Raw genomic sequence first — 20,342 nt, 5'->3', positions numbered from 1 at the left:
GATAACTAATGGTAAACAATTTTAATAGCAAATAATATAGGTACTAAACAAACAAATAATCTACTACTTTGATTAGGTAATAATTCAGTGCCCAATTGTTATAAGTATACCAGCTATTAACATTGATTTCTGGCGGCATTTCATTTCTAAACTGAGTTTCTAAGTAAATAAAATAAACTAAAGAACTACTAGTGCCTTATTGCACGTCAAATATACAAAAGGTACTTTGGACTAGATCAAAATCAGTTACGACTGATATAACGAGGCTCCTTTTGGGTTTCTTGAGACATCTTATGGTCAGAAAAAATGGGTAGGTTCCGAGGAGGCTTAGGTATAAGAACGGATACAGTTTGGCGCGCTACTGTCTTAGAAGATTTCCGTTATGGCATCTCCCCTCGTCATTCTGTTCTCCATGCTAACATGCTAATCTATTTGTTCTTCTTTCCAGAACGGCACATTCCTAGGTGCAGTCTGGACATGCGCTATGATAGTGTACGCGGGCTACCTGGTCCTCCTGGCACACATGCACCCGGTGATGCGCGCGGTGTCGCACGCGTCGTTCCTGCGCTACGCCTTCGAGGCTCTCGTGCTCTCCATCTACTCTAACGGCCGGCAGCCCCTCATGTGTCCTGAGACTATGACGTACTGCCATTTGAGGTGAATATGCTGCTACTTTTACTTTTTATAGGTCTCCAAAAGCATGCGGACACGCTAATACCACTACACTCGTCACAACAGTCTTTACTCTACTGTACAATGAACATTGTATTAGTGAGACTGTCATTTAAGGTATCTAATTCATCATCATTATCTTCTACATCTGTCTATTTAATATTAGTTAATTTCTGAAAATGGTCCTCAGTTCAATGTGCTATGTCACTTAGTTACTTGAAGATGTACAATATGTATTCCTTTATCTGTCTATGTAGATGTAGGTCATAAGATAATTCTCGTTTGTCGAAAAGCTATGATTTCTGACCCTGACATTTGTGCACAGCAAAAAGTTTATTACTAAACTGCATTCTATACTTCTAAGCTAACTTTAATATAGCTGCTAATTTTTAGCCTCACCTTTACGGGTTGAAGTTCGTTTTTTGTTCGTCCGTCACCTTTCGTCTTGACTAACCCTAAAGATTTTGACATGAATGCAATATTTAAATTATCTAGTATGTATGTATTTAAGAGCACAGCAAGATGAATATTACTTATTGTACCTAATTATTTCTAGGCATCCTTCAGCAGTTATCGACGAATTCAGCCTCAAGCCTGACAACTATTGGACGGACATCGCGGTCCTAGGAGCCGAACTGGTTTTCGTCAGAATACTAGCGTACTTCACACTAAAAAGAAGCGTCAAAGCCTCAGGTTAAACGACATTTACCTAGCTAGCGAGTATTCTGAACATTCATGTAACGAACTAGAAAATCGTAAACATAATGACATAAGTAATTAAATTATTCGGAAACAGTTTACGAACTTGAAACACCATGGCTTGTCAATGGCGGTGGAATTCATTATCAAACTAGTTTGTTAGGATCTAGCCGACCTCATGTCGAAGTGATAAACAATGTAAATTATTGATATAAATGTAAGTATTTATTTTAAAACGTATGTAATAAAATTTTCGGTCCTTCGAACTTTGGGCAAGTTTTAGAAGAAACTTAAGTCGGATTGGAATTTCATAGAATGCTGGTTATATTGGTTAGATAAAGCAGGACTTCCTTTAAAAATTAAAGGTAAATACTCAAGTCGAAATACTAAAAACGTGACAATGCACTACCGTGCACTAAATAACACCTTGACGAACTTGGCTTGCACTGCCAATAATAATAATTTGAAGATCAATTGGCTGTGGTAGACTGAATCCCTTTACTTTTTAGTAAAGGTGATAATTTGGAATACTGATTTTAAACTGTATTTTTTATACTTGACTGGTCAACGCCTTAAATTGTGCAGTTCTGTATCTTATTCCATGCCAATCAAACTTGATATTACCTACTACAGGCAGGTACAGTCTACACTTTCTCATACCAATTCTGTCTAAACTTCTATGAAAGCTAAACCAGTTCCACTTAGGTAAAATCGCAGCTATGCTGAAAAAATCAAAATTGCCTTAAATTATAAAAATATAAATAAAACGGAAATAGTGGGTTTATTTTAGATAGATAATTTAATTTAATAGCTGATATAATTTTATGAAAAATGCATTTATTGATCCAAGGGTTTGTGGGTACCTCGAAGGTGGACGGGAACACACGATTGACAGTACTTTGAGTCCGTGATTTTGGTCTTTTTTACAATACGAACTGCTTAAATAATTGGCAACAATAAAATCAGAAATCATGGAACATAATATTTTGTAAACGAACAAATTCTCGCGTAGAGTCCATTTCACGAAAGAAGTCCCAGCGGAAAATTGTGGAACTATATATTTTTGTACGTATTTACTGAGCTATCGCATAGACACTAGCGCTACGTCTGCGGGACTTCTTTCGTGAAATGGACTTTAAAGTTAAGTCTATGAAATGTGTTTTAAATTATGGTAGAAGGTAGATTTATTAGAAAATCATTAGGATAGGTCCATTACAAAGGCTGTCATGTCGAAATAACGAAAATAAAATTTTATATTTTGAGAAAATAGTTTTTAATTAGTAATGAAATTAAAGTGCCTTAGTTATCTAAGTAAGGTGTGATCAAAGGATCTGGTTAGATGTAAGTGCCTATTATTATTATAACGCTAGTTACCAATACATTGTCAAAGAATAATGTTAACAAGTTGCCCCATCCTGTGATAAGTTTTCTTTTAGATATAAGTACTTAAACAAATATTTCTCCAAGTGAATCTTAATATTATTTAATGTACAAACAGCTTTATATGCACAAATAAATTTTATGGAGGGTGGCTCACATTTGTAACTTACACAGCATCAAACTGGCAACACCAAAGTTCGGAAAAAAATACCAGGTTTATGGTGTTACAAATGTTGAACCACCTCTAGGTGATCTTTAGTATTTAACTACCTACCTTATTTCATCAAGAAAATAGTTTTATATTAAAATAATAATTAAGAATTCCTTTGTAACTTTTTGTTATTCTAAAATATTACTGTAATAGTCATATAATGAGGTAGTAGGTATTTTAAATTACACACATTATATTTTAAGAATATTTTTTTATTAAAATGCAATGAAATTACAAGATTAATCATTGTACTGAATCAAACAATTTTGCACAATTCTTTTTCTATTTAGCGAAAATTAAATTCTAATTTTGCAAGCAAATGCACTTGTTTTGTTTTTATTTTTTCCTAATGTAAAGATTTCTCCTTCTTCTCCTTTTCTCTTACTTCTTGCATCTTTTTACAACAGCATACCTTGAATTCGATCTGCAGTAAATGTTTTGATACTATGATCCTATCACTCGCTCTTGGAATGTGCATCACAAAGGTATTATGTAGCGGCACAAGGTCTAAGTAACAGTTTTCACAACGTTATTGGTGCCTACTCTATTTATTTCTTTATTCTAACATCCTTCCACAGAACATTTTGAGTTTCAGACCTATAATAATCTGGTTACACAATTTGAGTTCCGACAGTGAGGCCCTCACTACCTGCTGTTGAGGTTCAGAATCGGTTTAAGAATTAGTGCTCAGAATGTAGTACAATAAATTAGCAACTGGTCGGGTGGTGGACAGCACCTACCTTAAAAGTCCTTTGTATTTCCTTTGTTTTAACACCTTGCTAATTTATATCCTGAGGCGCCAAAACTTTTGCGCAGTTTCCTTACACTGGAAAAAGTAGCAGCCATCGTCCTAACAGAATGGCTGTCACCTTTAGATATGCTGATTATCTTCAAAACCAGGAGGGTAACTATTGGTAGCAACTAATGGCAGCTGGCAGCAATTAGGTAGGTAGCAACTCTCTATTTCGAGGAGATTTATGAGGAGTGACAGCGATTCTGAAAAATCCAACAGGGGTTTTCAGAGAATTTTTCGGAGGATTCCCCTTAGACAGTAGCGGAAGATTGCCAAATAAAAAAACTAGAAAAAGTGTGGCTGTGGTCATTAACACTGAAAGTGGGCATGATTACACTTACAAACATCACACATATCTCGATTAATTAATTTGGTTATACAGCAAGGGAAAGACTCCACCAAAGTGAAGGCAAGCACAGAACGAAAAAGTTTTTGAACTCAGCTCTGCCCCACTCTGCTCCGCACAATGTCTTCATCTCGCCTTCGGTCCGCTTCTCTTCGGACATCTGTGCGCCTTTCTGCTTTGGTGGAATCTGTCATGAATCTGGCCTAACCTGGCCCTTAACTTTAAATACTGAATCAATCAATCGTAAACTGAAGCGCCGTTCACGTTCACGTTTACGAAGCCACGCTTCTGTCATTTCCACAGAGTACTTTTATTATGTCACTTCTGTCATGTTGGAGTTTTAAGTTATCTGTGTCGGATCATCAAGGAAGGTCAACACACTTGCCGACACCTACACAAAAAGTAAACAATTTAGTTTTATCTCAATTTCTCGTGTAAATTGTGTTATCTCACGTTGCCTAATTATTAACGGATGAATAATTAAGTACTCCGTTCTTATCGGTGCCTGAGCCTAGTTCGAATATTAGAAAATTTAATAATAAAAAATGTAAGTAAAAGTTTACTAAAGTTCATTTAATTTTATAAAAAAAAAGATTTATTACTAAGGTTGGAATTAATTATATTGTTTTAGGTTAAAACTCATAGTTATCAGTTGTTTTCTAATCGGTGCTGTTAACCTAACCGATATAACATACTATGAAATATTAGGGGTGACGAAAAAAGCTTCGGCACAGGAGATAAGACAAGCTTACAAGAAGTTAGCTGTAAAATATCACCCAGACAAGAATCCCGTAAGTACCAGTAATTATTATAGTAAGTATATTAATTAAATATTTTCATGAAAACCCCAAGGAGACATAATGTAAGGCAAAAGACAACCCACTGACGAATATACTTAAGTATGCTTAATGTAGCTTAATGTATTCCTGTTTAAGTATGTATTATCTTAAAAGGAATAATTTCCTAATATTTCCCTATTTTAAACATTTTACAGAATGCAGACGAACAAGAGAAGTTCCTAAAAATCACAGAAGCTTACGAGACCTTAAAAGACCCAGACAAGAAAAAGGATTATGATCTGTACGGATCATTCTCATACTCAAAGAAATATGACTATCGGTCACAAGCTGAGTATGATAATTTATTCTACAATGGATTGTATCACAATGACCCGTTTGTGGACACGCTTTCAGGAGCCAATTTTAGTAAGTTTATCTTGGTAACACTTCAACCGATTAATTATGGGAGAACCTGTGGATGAAATCTATGCTTGAACTAAAAAGTGTGTTGAAATCCCAGCAATATCCCTGCAGAATGAATGACTGTACAATATTAATTACGGTTTTAAAACAAATTAAATCTTCATATTCAATATTTTTCAAGTAAATAGTCGATGTTGAAAAACATTCAAAAAAATACTTATAGAAATTTTATAACACCAACATTGATAACAGTAATTAATATTGCATCACTAATATCCATGACAAATGCAATTACAAACGCATTCTTATTCCATTTAGAATTTTATAATGCAATTTCAGATATTTTTGCATAAATGCACTTCAATAAAATGCTTTTGTTCAAAAAAAATGTTGTTTCTTCAATAAATATTTATTAAACGTAAGAAATTATATCACCATTTCAAGAAAATAATAAAAATGTCGTATTTCATTCAATTGTGTTAAATATGTATATTACATACTCTACAAGATCATAATTTTTTTACAGAAAATTATTTGAAGGATGGTTTCTATTTTATAAATTTTTATTCTCCATTCTGCCCGCCTTGCCAAAATGTGGCTGATCATTGGAAGAAATTGGCAGAAATATACAAAGGAATAGTAAGTTTTAATTTAATAACTTTTTTCATTTCAGCCTTATTATGTAGAAATTATCTAGAAAATACTACATACAATAACTTAATTGTGTATTATAATATCCATAATAAAATAAACGAAAATGTATTTAATAGGTGAAAATTATTTTATTTTCAATTACAGGTAAAAGTTGGTGCCTTAAACTGTAAATATCACAATTCGTTTTGTTACAATAATATGAGGATTGGCAGCTATCCTACATTGCTCTTCTATCCAAATGTAAGTGTATCCCTCCCATATGAAATTGCTTTTAAGTTGATAACTGCGAACTTGAGACTGAGGTGGCAAAGCTGCCCTGTTAACCTACATAGTTGTTGGTCCTGCATCTGCTCTCTCTCCGGTCCTGTTGAATTGTAAACATTGGATCATGAGAGTGCATGTGTGTCTGTGTGTACTTTTGTAGTATAATATTTTGGGCTGTCTATAAACAATAGCCACTGTAGCTGAAAATCTGTCTCGATGCTATTATTATGTATTATATTTTGTAATCATTGATGAAACAATGGAATCAACTCTCGATTCAAAAAAAAAATATATAATCTCTGCAGGCAATTAAACAGTCAGTCAATCTTACTGTAAGCATAATAAATTAGTGTCGTGTATTTGAATCCGTGACTTTTTGCGCTAATTATGATTATTTTACGGCACGACGACGCTATCGTTATCTAGGCGTTATGTTAATGCAAACTAAAGTTGTTTTCTGTTATTACCAGCATTTTTTTGAAAACCCGATATAAATGAGTTGAGGGAAAATGAGTTTGAAATAATATGGAGAAAATTCCAGTATTGCAATTAATTGTCCGTTTTTATGCAAAATGGAACCACTCGACAAATTTCAGTTTTTACTTTTTTTGAAGAATACTAATGTAAAAGTGGTCTAAATTCTTATACAAAATTTTAATATACCTTCTTTCCAAGGGGGAAATCATGTGGTTCTTTTTTGTATAAGAATTTAGACCACTTTTACATTAGTATTCTTCAAAAAAAGTAAAAAATGAAATTTGTCGAGTGGTTCCATTTTGCATAAAAACGGACAATTTAGCTTCATTTAGGCTGTAATCATGATTTAGCCAACAATGCCACAAGGAGTGTCATGTTTAACAATATGTTAATATCTTTTTCTGAATAGTTTTTAACACGGCAAAATAATACTAAAAATCAACATAATTGTTTCTCTAACAGGGCCAAAACGGTAACTTCGTATACCACAAAGGAGATCGAACCCTGGAAGCTTTAGAAGAGTTCGTTATGATGTTCATACGCAATAAGATACACGTGCCGACTATAACTCAGTTGAGGAGTAATGACAAACCTATGGTGTATGTGCTGGGTGCCAATAGGATCGGCAAAAATGCTCTCACTAGGATTGCTTTCCATTTGGTAAGTATAGTAAAACTTTTAACTGCCACTTAATAACTCTTCATTTGGTTTTTGTGATGAAACTTGGGAAGTAGGTACTTTTAACCCAAAACTGTCCAAAGTTTTCGGGAACAATAACTACAACCGGAGATGTAACACCACAAAAACACTATGATGTAGTAAAAGCCATTTAGAAGATGAAAATACTGACACGATTAATTTTAAAGTCGAAATTATTTGGGAATTATTTTTATGACATGTAAATTAAATATAATTGAAACTTCATCTTTCTTAGGGCTAAGTAAAGTCAACTGCACAAACCATTAAATACATCATTTTTTTTTTTATCAAAATCAATTTTATCCTTTCCTTTTTCCAGAATGGTATAGCAACAGTGGTGATACTAGACGATGATGATTTACGTAGTAAACTTACCAGTAATGACTACACAGCCGTAGTATTTAAATTCAAGAAGATTAAGAAAGAAATAGAGAGTACGGATGAAAAGGAGATCCTGAAGGAAATTGTGGAGTCTCTGCCCAAAATTGAACTCATTGGACCCGATAAGTTAAAAGTAAAAGTTTTGAACTATATTTATTTATTTATTTATTTATTTATTCTAGGAAGGCTTACAGGCTAATAACACGACAAGATAGTAACAATAGTTTAACACATTGCTAATAACAAGCCCCCACATATAGGTAAGCTAACATACAATAAGTACACTGAAGACTCAATGGCATACAATCGCATACAATAGATAATAACATAATATTTTACGCATCGAAAAAAGATTTGGCTAGCAAACGCCTTGCTGTGCCTGCACTTGTGCAAAACAGATCTATATTCAAATCTAGTGGTATTGCGTTAAAGCTCCGAGCTGCCCTTAGTAGAAAATTATTACGTCTGTAGTTTGTCGTTGCAAAAGGTGCCTGTAACAGTGGCCGCTGACGGAGTCCACCCATGTTTGTTTTTAACGATAAGTTCGCTAAAAGTTCAAGCAATGGTTAACCTACTTTCAATAGTTGATATACTTTCTCTATAACTATAGTTCATTCATTCTTTGTAACCAATAGCTGAAAGATGGTAAAAACTTTCCACCCTTTAAATGACATATTTAATACCTGTAAAAATCCGAAAAAAATATACCTATCTTGATCATTGAAACAGCCCTTAAAATATGTAAGGTAACATTTGGTTTTGAATTTCAGGAAATAAGGAACAGTTTACGTACAGGCTCTCAGAAGACGTGGGTGCTGTTCTTCTCGTCTAAGGAAGACAGTCGGTTGCAGCTGCATCAGATGATTAATGCATTTCCTAATATGAACTTTGGTGAGTTTTACTTATAAGTTTTTTTAATAACTTAGCCGAAAACATACAGATCAATGAATGTAAGTACCTAGCTGCGGCCAGCGGTTTCTTCTGCGCTCCTTCCGAACCTGCACTGTATAAACTGAAACACTGTAATTTTGTTTCTATGTGGTCCAGTATTTCTTGAGATTACCGTGCTTCTAGCTGGCAGAAACTAGTCATCAAATACAACATACATTTTCCTTTCTAAATAACGGACCTACTAGGCGATGATTAGGCGAGGCTAGGCTATTTTCTTTTCTCATCACCTTTTTTCACAAACTGTTAAACAAACATCCGAATTGAGAACCTATCTACTCCTTTTTGTGTAAATATAATGAATGCTTTAATTCCAGGTGAAATCGACTGCGACAAACACAGCGAGTTATGTGCTTCCCTCCACGTAGAACAAACGCCCGCCTGGTCGCTACTCAAGCGAGGCGGCGGGTACCAACGTGCGGCTAGCTCTGCTGATATTCACGACTTTATTAATACTGCCTCAGAAGCTGTTAACCTTCATACTTTATCTGCTTCTGATCTGCACAGGATCTTGGATGGAGGTATGTAACTGTATGTTATTTGAACATCTAAGGCAGTCGTTACGGGTAGACAGACAGAAGCCGGAAAGACTGACAACCAGTCTTGCCTAGGGATATCGGATGGTCCGGGTAACTAGGTTGAGAAGGGGTACGGGGTTGCCCGGGTAACTAGGTTGAGAAGGGGTACGGGGTTGCCCGGGTAACTAGGTTGAGACGGGGTACGGGGTTGCCCGGGTAACTAGGTTGAGAAGGGGTACGGGGTTGCCCGGGTAACTAGGTTGAGAAGGGGTACGGGGTTGCCCGGGTAACTAGGTTGAGAAGGGGTACGGGGTTGCCCGGGTAACTAGGTTGAGAAGGGGTACGGGGTTGCCCGGGTAACTAGGTTGAGAAGGGGTACGGGGTTGCCCGGGTAACTAGGTTGAGAAGGGGTACGGGGTTGCCCGGGTAACTAGGTTGAGAAGGGGTACGGGGTTGCCCGGGTAACTAGGTTGAGAAGGGGTACGGGGTTGCCCGGGTAACTGGGTTGAGAAGGGGTACGGGGTTGCCCGGGTAACTAGGTTGAGAAGGGGTACGGGGTTGCCCGGGTAACTAGGTTGAGAAGGGGTACGGGGTTGTACGGGTAACTAGGTTGAGAAGGGGTACGGGGTTGCCCGGGTAACTAGGTTGAGTAAGGGTACGGGGTTTCCCGGGTAACTAGGTTGAGAAGGGGTACGGGGTTGCCCGGGTAACTAGGTTGAGAAGGGGTACGGGGTTGCCCGGGTAACTAGGTTGAGAAAGGGTACGGGGTTGCCCGGGTAACTAGGTTGAGAAGGGGTACGGGGTTGCCCGGGTAACTAGGTTGAGAAGGGGTACGGGGTTGCCCGGGTAACTAGGTTGAGAAGGGGTACGGGGTTGCCCGGGTAACTAGGTTGAGAAGGGGTACGGGGTTGCCCGGGTAACTGGGTTGAGAAGGGGTACGGGGTTGCCCGGGTAACTAGGTTGAGAAGGGGTACGGGGTTGCCCGGGTAACTAGGTTGAGAAGGGGTACGGGGTTGTACGGGTAACTAGGTTGAGAAGGGGTACGGGGTTGCCCGGGTAACTAGGTTGAGTAAGGGTACGGGGTTTCCCGGGTAACTAGGTTGAGAAGGGGTACGGGGTTGCCCGGGTAACTAGGTTGAGAAGGGGTACGGGGTTGCCCGGGTAACTAGGTTGAGAAAGGGTACGGGGTTGCCCGGGTAACTAGGTTGAGAAGGGGTACGGGGTTGCCCGGGTAACTAGGTTGAGAAGGGGTACGGGGTTGCCCGGGTAACTAGGTTGAGAAGGGGTACGGGGTTGCCCGGGTAACTAGGTTGAGGAGATCAGATAGGCAGGCGCTCCATGTAAAACACTGGTTCTAAGCTACATCTATTAAGACTGGAAGCCGACCCCCAACTTAGGAAAAGTTGTACCCTTCAGTTTATATTGCCAGCCTTGTTATACAGAGTGATTCGAAACAAAATACTGTTTTCGCATATTATGGTCTTCGTAGGCGCGTATCACAGTATATGAGCTTTTTTTTTTATTTGTGTCAACATGTATAAAACTTAGTTTTTTTTTTAAAGTCTAATTTATGGCAACTTTTTTTTTATTTTTAAATAGTGTATAGATTGAAATTAACGAAAATTAAGTTGGAACGCCAAAAATATAGCTAGAATAATAAATATCCGAATACATAATGGAAAAAGCTACGTGATCACTTCCAGAATGTGACTCTATTGAGTATGATATTAACAAAAAACTACACAAAATATTATTAATATTTTTATTACTAATTAAAGAAAACAATCTTGTCAAAAGGAAAAAACACAATACACGACAATTCTTTGAACGTTTTATAACAAAAATCAAACTTCAATTTCAATTATGTGACTTTTGATGCACATCGGATATTATTTTTTAAAATATTAAGCTATAATAAAAATATATTTCTGCAGTGATCCCTAGTTATGAATCAAAATTAAATTCCTGTCCATCGAGCGAAAACAGAACAAAACAGTATTTTATAAAGAATTTTAAATATTTTTTTGTTTCAAATAGAAAACTGGGACAGTCACGCAACTGAACGTCTGAAAAGTATAAAGCTTCATCTACATGGACACTATTATTATAATTATGTAATATTCCAGATCAACATTTAATAATAATCAAGAAATACTATATCTTTTCAATAATGGAACAAATAATAACAAAAAAATATTGTACCTTGTTTACATAAAGATTGTAAACATGAATAAAATAAAATTGATCCCCACAGAAAACTATTATTCTGAATTTCTGAAACAACATCACTGTTTCCATGTAAACTTAATTTTATAGGATCAGTCATGTTGTGACTTTGAGCTCAGCCCGTATGTGACCATAGATTTGGTCACAAAACGGAAGTCACATTTTCATACTTGCCGATTAAAAAAAAATTATAAATAATTATTTGTAGTTCTTTTCCATTTGATGTCATTTTAAACAGTAACTTAAAGAAATGGCGGTTTCTAGAAATAAACAGCAATCCTAATATTTGGTTACGCTGTAGTAAAATTCAAACACAAATCTGAACATAAATTCCGTTGTTGTACGGAGCCAGCAACAAAACGTCTACGTTCCTCAAAATCCTTTTGACTTTAATAGTAAAGTAAAGTAAAAACCAGTAGTATGTCTAAGTAGTGCCTGTTTCAAAGTATTAGGACCCAAAAATTGTGGCTTAAAGTACTATAAAATGCGGTCACAATACTGAATGTTCAGGATGGATCAAAATTTCATCATCCTAGTTTTATACGTTTTTTTATGTAAATAAGCCAGAATATTACAAATGAATTGATGAATATTATTAAATGATGACATTTAGAAACTAAACCCCTTAAAAAAAGTATATCGTCCGTAGAAAAATCGCGAAATATTCTTGATCCAATCATACGAATTCAGCTGGGGACAAGCAAAAAAAGCCTACTCCTGTTTATTTAAATCCCACCCAAAACAAAAATGTGAAAGGCTGCCAAGTTCGATAATATGGAAATACTTCGCCTATAAAAGAAGTGAGATCTGAATAAGTACCAAGTTCCATACACATACCTCAGTTAAAAATAGTTACTTTTTAATGATGTTACTTGGCAAGTTTTCACACACCTTCTTATAAACCTACTAAACGCAATGAATCAAGTATTTAATTTTCTATTAAAACTTGCCAAGTAACATCATTAAAAAGTAACTATTTTTAACTGAGGTATGTGTATGGAACTTGGTACTTATTCAGATCTCACTTCTTTTATAGGCGAAGTATTTCCATATTATCGAACTTGGCAGCCTTTCACATTTTTGTTTTGGGTGGGATTTCATTTATTTTTGTAAGGTTGTTTATTTTATTTTTTTCTTATGATTAAGTTAGTTAAGGAAATGTCTCATTTATACTATCTTTCAGATTTTTGAATATGCACTATGCTTATTACAAAGAAATGAACTAGATTAACTAAATGGACTAGATTTACCAACTGACTGACATGACATGTTATCATATATTATGTTCGTGGATCAAAGTTACACATTCGTTATTTTCGAAAGTGACTCACACTTGGCCGTTTTCAGATTTTACTTTGACTAAATACAAACCTTTGTAACAAATTTCAGATCGGTACGACCATTCGAAGATATATTATATAAATATAGATAAATTTAGTTCGTTTTAGTTCCTTAGGGGTATAAATTTACACTGGGTATTTTACACCTTCATTATTTTGAAACCGACTCACACTTGGCCATTTTCAGATTTTTCCCTTTACCTTGACATAAAGACCTACCTCCATGCCAAATTTCAAGTCAATACGACCATTGGAAGTGGTCTAGGTTTTTGATGAGTGAGTCAGTGAATCAGTCAGTCAGTGAGTGTATAGTAAAAATAGCGATTTTCTGACGTCAATATCTCAAGACCTACAATAGGTATATTAATGAAATTTTGTATTTTAGATAAGTGAGGGGGTCTCAACAGATACTAGAAATTTAAAATGTGTAAATAAAATAGATTTTGAGTTGTAGGGGGGTCGAATTTGGCCCGAAATGGTTCGTGTAATATAACCCACGGCCGGTGTGTCTAGATGCTGTTAAAACAAAATAATGAATAATTGGAACAGAAACTAATATAATAAATTAAAATTAAATGTATATTCTTTGGTCCAGTATCTTTAAAAACTCAAATAGTTAATGGGTTTAACAATGAAATTAGGTCAAATCCGGGGGACAAGCAAAAAAACGCACTTTACACAAATAAAAAAAAAAAGCTCATATATATTTTATTTTGAACTCACTAGTTGAAATATTTAAAAAATCTTCTATATAAGCTATATTTACTGAGTAGAATTATCTGTTGACCATCTAATAATTACAATTACAGGTGACACAGGTGTGTGGGTGTTATTAGTAGCACCATACGGGACTAAGTGGGAACACATTGTGGATCCATTCACTAGAGCTAGCCAGCAGTTTATTGAGGATCAAAATGTTAATGTAAGTGATGTTCTAGCAATATTCTGTACCATAACGGTGGTTCGCATCTAAATTCCGAGCACAGGTTAATGTCTGTGAAACTGCAACCTGCGGCGACATTTTTCACGAACAAATAAGCGCAATTTATTTTTTTTGGTGAAACGCCGTTAGAAAAGACTAGCTTTTTAACTTCTTCCTGTACCCGGACCAAATGTAGCCTATGTTATTCGGGGATAGTCCAGCCTTTCAACAATGAAAAAATATTTCCGCTTTATTATATTAGTATAGACAGTTAATTATGCTATTTTCCACCCCAGTTCGGCATAATGAGCTGCACAATAACAACAGACAAGTACTGCCGCACAGTAGCCCCCGCGCATGCCGCCATACTCGTGCAAGTAGCCGGCAAGCGCAGTGTGTACGCCGGGAGGGACTACGAGAATCAACTGCTAGACTTTATTGATATGGTCATTGATAGTGGGGGTAAGTTAAGATATTTATTTAATAAAACATATTTAGAGTTGTTGTTATTTAAATAATTTAGTTGCTTTTTTGGGTTCTGTGCTCAGAGTTAGAAACGGGAGTATACTGAGACTTCACTGTCCGTCTCTCTGCCATTTCTCCAGTCGTTTGTCACCAATCAGAATCACGAGAACCGAGATTGTTTACACAGATGAGATGATTTCTGCCATTGTATCAAACAACAAATATTGAAAACTAGAATAAAATGAATATTCTATGCGGCGTAATCGTATTTTTTTTTACCATTTTATGAACCCTTTATGCCCGAGTCTCTCAGTGATATTGTATTACTTATTTTCAGATCTAGAATTAGACGATAACCAGGTGCTAGAAATACTAGACGCATCATCCAGAGAGCAGGCGTGGCTCGTGGCTTACCTGCCGCAGCACTGCGGCCAACTATGTAGTGATCTAGCTTACGAGTGGATGACTGTCGCTAAAAAGGTAACGACGATTTACATTTAACGATACTTTTCTATTATAAAGAAAAAAAAACCGTCTACTTGAACAGCTCTTCCTTTTTTTGAAGTCGGTTAAAAACGGACCATGTTCTAAATACAAGTCCGCTACGCAATGCTACACTTTTATGTAGATTATTAGTTCAAGCTATGTACTAATAACTCCTTATTCTACTTTCAAATGTATTTTAACAAGCTATTTTGTATTTTGCCAGCTCCGTCCGCTAGAGTTCGTCCGCGTGGGCGTACTGAACTGTGCGCGGAGTGCGAGCGCCTTCTGCCAGAACATCCGCGCGCCCACCGCCAGGCTCTATCCTATCGCCTCGGGACACCACTATAGGTACGTAACTTACCTTACTCCAAATATAACTATTGTTTATTTATATTCAAAAAGGTGGACTTGATATGATATTTATGACGATGTATTTCTGAACTTATTGCACGTCTTCCCTTGTTCTTTTTGGAAATTACTGTATGTACTCTATTTCAGTAAGCACTTAACTAAAAATCAACAATCTTGATACATTGTCTTATTATTTTACTAAAATCGGTATGAAGGGCTAAATTCAACTTAACTTTTTCAATTGAATCATTATTTCAAACAGTAATTTGTTTGTTTAATATGTGTTAAAATCTTATGAAGTTTATTTACCTTTCTTAATGGAGATTTGAAAATAATTGTGTTACCTAGTCCACTATTCACTTGTAGCTTATTGTATGTTACATAAATATTGTATATTTTCAGTGTAAGTCTACAACACCTATCACAAGCGCCGTACATGCTAGAGTGGGCACTCAACTACATCGACGACTCCGTACTGAAACTCAACTGGAATACATTCTCCAAAAACGTTATCGATGAAGAATTGAATCCTACTGGGTATGCTTTTTTTATACTTTTACATTTATTGATAATAAAATATCAATAATCGGAACTGAAACCTCCCTTTTCGAAAGTCGATGTGTGATACATTTCTTTTGTCAAAGTGCCCTGATCACCTATCTATTGCAATTATTAATTCTAATCTATTTTTGGCAACAGTGGATATCTATGGTTGGTACATTAACTGTTGCTGTTTGGATAAGGACCAGTAAATAACGTTCATTTTTGCAGGACCAAGAAACCTTGGCTGGTCTACTTCCATTCGCCAAGGTGTTACAGCTGCTATGAGAAGTATTCCGATTTTGCTGTAACGGGAATTGTAAGTATAATTTCATATTTTTAAAGTATTTTTTTATCGATACTATTATATCACATATATGATATTTAATCACAATTTTTGACTTATTTTTTTGCACTATCGATACAATAACTTGTTTCTTTTTCAGTTACTAAACAACGCCGTCCAACTAGGCAAAGTGAACTGTGTAACCGAGAGAGGCGTTTGCCAACACGAACAAATCATGAGCTATCCTTCTCTCAAACTTTACCTCAAAAGGAACCAACGCCAAAGATTTAGCACCGTCATCGACATACAAATAAGGGACCATGAAGCTATGTTGGAAGAACTAAAACCTCTTTTGAAGGGGTATGATGAAAACTTACTGGCTGGAATCGACCCTAGTATACAAAAAAGTTTTCATATAAAACATGATGAGTTTTAAGTAGAATCTCTTTTGTTAATCTCTATTTAAAGTGTTTGGGTTATTGTGGTTTATTAAAGGATTATAAAAGATTTATTTCCCGCTAGACTTTCGCCTAGACAGGGTTTTTACAGACACTTAGCTGTAAGTATACAGGAAAAAAAACTTAATAAGTATAAAATTATCTGAACTTTTACTCATATAATGCAGATATGACATAAATGCTTGAAAAACGGTTTATCACAAGAAAATGTTAATTTAAGTTTGTATAAATCTATGATAACCCAATAATAGATACAAGCCATGAGAATAGAATAAATTATGATCTTATTTGAGGCTTATAAGTCGAATCAGAATCACAACTCGCATACTAATTTAAGTATAATGTGGCAGTTATTTTGTTACCTATAGGTATAATTACTTTTTAGATTAATATTAAGTAGATTCCAATTTTAAATTATTTTTTACCTATTAATGTAGTAAAATAGTAAAATTAAATCATTTCCATTTTGCATTTTTCTTATCTCAATTTTGTACTTACTTTTGTACATTTTTTTAAGATCTACGTCGTATTTTTTGAATTTCTTGAATTTTAGTAATCTCTGAGTGTTTAGCAATTTGAAATCTCATATTTTTAATTACTTTAGGAAATCAGTTATTTACACAAGTAATCATGCTATATTGTGTACAGTGGTGATATTGGCATTTAATGTGATATTAATATACTGTAGCATTACATAAGAATAACAATTATGGGAACTGTAGAATACTAAAACAAAACTGTAATGACAATTATTCCTTCCTTGATAACATCATCTAACATTTTAATCTGTATACAAGTATTACAAATGTATTAGGGGTATCGTAATAAACTAACAATTGTAGTGCCTTTGGGTGCATTTACATAGAGCAGGATTACAAATACAAACTAGCAGGGGCCCGATTCTGCTAAGTTAATAATGTCAAAATTGAATCGCAAAAGCAGTTTTAACCTTAGCGGGCATTCTGCTACTAATATCGGGTGTGTTGTACCTGATCACATTAATATATAAGTTAATATATGTCGATTAACACAAAGAAAAAATCTCAATCGGATGTGAATGTCGCTTAAGTAAAATTAGTAGAATCGCGCCCCTGCTATCTAGAGCTTCTCTGAACGGCAATGTTCTAAATCTGTTTACGCATTGTCATTCTTGTAGAGGGGCGCCTTAATCAGCTTTGACAAGCTATACCTGAATGTATCCTTTTGTACCATAGTACAAACCATAGTTTTATACTATAAGGCTAGTTAAGCCATGGTTAAATAATTGTATATTGCACTGTAATTGCTTTGACCAACAATAAAAAAAACAAACTGCAGTCTTATTTTTATTTATTCAAGCATCCACAATAATATAGTTATAATCTAATGTATTGCTGGCATCTTCACATACAGCATCTGAAATTAACATTTTCAGCATTACTACATAATATGAACAAAGGTCTGCCATGTTTGTCTGTAGCTGAAGAACTCAAAAACAACTGAACATATATTTACATATGTTCAGTATACGCCAATCTATACTAATATAATAAACAGTAAACATTTTTTTGTTTGTTAGTATCCTACTCGGCTCAAAAACTACTGAACCGATATGAAAATTATTTCACTGTTGGACAGTGAAAGAATTATTAGCTACACTATTCCTAAGTAGTTACCAATAAATTAGAGGTTTCAGAAAGAGAACAGTTTAGATTGCTACAGAATCATAAAGTAAACACAAAAAATATGGACTAGATGTTTAACAGAATAATAAACATTGATCCTGCATCAAATAAGTAGCAAATGACATTAAGTCCAAGCAACTTACATCAAAGTTCCTATTCAACTGAGCATCTATAGCATCTTGGTCCACACTGCAGGGCAGGAAGAAATCCACCAGCTCAAATACTCCTTTAGAGTCTAACACCAGTCGGTCTTCACCAACTTCCAAGTTCAGATCATTGAGACTTATCTGCAAGAAGAATATGAGCTATACCAATTTGTTGTACAACATAAAACATAGTTCCTTGCATTATTGTCAGCTTATTTGTTGTCCCACTAAGGCAAAGGCCTCTTCTCATACAGAAAGGGAATAAGTGATTCCTTGCTTATATATTCAGACAGAAAAAAGTTTTTTTTTTTTTTTAATTATATGAGTGAATTTATTTACATAGATATTTCCAATACATATTTACAATAAAAATCAAAAACTATCCTAGTGAAACAAACAACTAAAAAGCGTCAAAAAATTCGTCCCCATCGCTGTCAACTGGGAGCGTGCCCAAGAGGCTGGCAGCATTACCTCGTTGGATCGCCATGCTGATTCTTTGTCCGAGGTAATAGCCAGCCTTCTGGTCACGAGAAGCGTCAACCAGCCGCCTAGAGAGATCTTTAAATAGAATGTGGGCATTCGGACCCCACGACCCGAGGGCTTCAACCCCAAACGGTTCGAAAAAAGTTATTCTAAATTCAAATTATACATATTTACATACAGATGCAGGTATCTTGATTTCAGCCAGCAAGTAGTCGATTTCCCCTGTAGGAGGTTCCCGTCTCAGCCGATACTCCAATTCTCTCTTCACAGCCGATGGAATACTTGGTTTCTGAACAACACCTTTGTCATCTAACTCTTCAATCAAAGGTCCTTTCACCTGAGTCGGAGGAGGTGCTATACCTCTTATTTGTATTCTATGACTTTGCAACGTACCAATAGACTTTCTATTTTTCAAAATTGTGTACTTTTGCATGTCTATTTCAAACTGATACTTGTCTTGCAATCCTTCAAAGACAACAGTCAGGAAGAATGTTTGGAATAAATCATCTTTTTCAATTTTTTTAAAGAAGTCTGGATTTATGGCTACGTCATAAACAGTAGCAGGTGCTCCTGACTTGTCAGGTTCAGTTCTTCCTTCGCCAATGCTCATGGGTACTCTGTATGTAGATGGGTCTTCAGAACTGAGGATCTGCATGAGCTCTTCATTGGTAATGTCTCGTGGACAGATGATGGCATCAGTCAGACAAATGTTGACAAACACCTTCTTGCCATCTGGCTTTGTAAAAGTTTTCACACAAAAGCCTGTGAATCAAAAATATGACATTGGAGTAAGGAAAATATACTGCATGAATATATACGGCAGATGATTAGAAAATATGAAAATTCCTTACCTGGCGATGGTTTCACAAGTTTTGTTGGTACAGTTTCAACTGTATTTAAAAGTTTGTTAAATTCTTCTTCCACTGGACTCTCCTGAATCGACAAGAACATTGGATTACATTACGTCTCTCCTCATTCAAAAATTAGCACCTTTTCGAATTAAAATCGTTTAAAATCATACGAAATTTATTAGAATACGATGTATGAAATAAGGATCTATGAATAATAACGTGAAATTGAATAACTTACCCTTATAATTCTCATATTTTTTTCCATTATCGTTGGATCGACGTCCAAAGTTATTGACTTTTTTGTCATATTGTTTAGTTTCTAAGCAATTTCGGCTATAGCAACGAAATCAACAAATTATAATCTCCAATCACAAAGCACACCAGCAAAACTCCAAATTCGACTTCGTTTCGTTCGATTCAGAAATTCAGAATGTCATTCAATAAAAAAACAACTATTTACTGTCAGTTCTGACAATGACACTGGATTGGCAGTGTCTTTTTTTTTTTAATTTTTAATGGCATGGCCTTCTAGCCTTTGTGCCAAATCTTCATTTTGAATTGGCAGTGTCAAGTTGCAGGGGACTTGCCTGCTCCAAAATTCTTAAGAGTTGCAGGACGGAATAAAAGATAAACTTTTATAAAAAAAAGAACTACTATCTGACTCCAAGTCAACCAAGCAATCCTTTAATAGGTAATTTGGTGTTTTATAAAGGTATTTTCAGTTTTAGTAGAAGTTGGATTTGATATACTTTCTGCCCTAAAGGGCATTTAGCATCCGGAAATTTTAAATGATACGGCGGATCTTGACACGCTATTGATTTAAAATGCTTAGTAAAATCATCAAAAAAATTTATGGACATAGGATAGAAACAAATTATAC

The 20,342-nt window shown here is 35.4% G+C and overlaps 2 protein-coding genes across 2 annotated transcripts in view; one reads left to right on the top strand and one right to left on the bottom strand.

Annotated features, from left to right (window-relative positions):
- LOC124629587 (dnaJ homolog subfamily C member 10-like) overlaps positions 1-17,634 on the top strand; it is a 55,086-nt gene extending 37,452 nt beyond the window's left edge. Inside the window, exons 11-26 of the mRNA XM_047163065.1 lie at positions 449-657; positions 4,733-4,892; positions 5,096-5,306; positions 5,830-5,942; positions 6,102-6,197; positions 7,161-7,358; positions 7,717-7,911; positions 8,549-8,669; positions 9,044-9,247; positions 13,620-13,732; positions 14,029-14,194; positions 14,535-14,677; positions 14,907-15,031; positions 15,437-15,571; positions 15,806-15,893; positions 16,021-17,634. Coding sequence (XP_047019021.1) covers positions 449-657; positions 4,733-4,892; positions 5,096-5,306; positions 5,830-5,942; positions 6,102-6,197; positions 7,161-7,358; positions 7,717-7,911; positions 8,549-8,669; positions 9,044-9,247; positions 13,620-13,732; positions 14,029-14,194; positions 14,535-14,677; positions 14,907-15,031; positions 15,437-15,571; positions 15,806-15,893; positions 16,021-16,296 — 2,553 coding nt within the window. The 3' untranslated portion in view covers positions 16,297-17,634. The remainder of the gene's footprint in view (positions 1-448; positions 658-4,732; positions 4,893-5,095; positions 5,307-5,829; positions 5,943-6,101; positions 6,198-7,160; positions 7,359-7,716; positions 7,912-8,548; positions 8,670-9,043; positions 9,248-13,619; positions 13,733-14,028; positions 14,195-14,534; positions 14,678-14,906; positions 15,032-15,436; positions 15,572-15,805; positions 15,894-16,020) is intronic.
- Positions 17,631-19,912, bottom strand: LOC124629586 (PIH1 domain-containing protein 1-like). The gene is made up of 5 exons (XM_047163064.1): positions 19,701-19,912; positions 19,463-19,544; positions 18,790-19,373; positions 18,126-18,269; positions 17,631-17,713 (listed from the first exon to the last, which is right to left on the bottom strand). Exons 1-5 carry the CDS (start codon positions 19,767-19,769, stop codon positions 17,681-17,683), a joined length of 912 nt encoding a protein of 303 aa, XP_047019020.1. The 5' UTR covers positions 19,770-19,912; the 3' UTR covers positions 17,631-17,680.
- Positions 19,913-20,342: the final 430 nt, after the last annotated feature.

Source organism: Helicoverpa zea, chromosome 4 (genome assembly GCF_022581195.2).
Source record: "Helicoverpa zea isolate HzStark_Cry1AcR chromosome 4, ilHelZeax1.1, whole genome shotgun sequence".
NCBI classification, from domain to species: domain Eukaryota; kingdom Metazoa; phylum Arthropoda; class Insecta; order Lepidoptera; family Noctuidae; genus Helicoverpa; species Helicoverpa zea.
The sequence above is the reverse complement of the archived record's forward strand: the minus strand, read 5'-3'. Positions and strand labels throughout refer to the sequence as shown.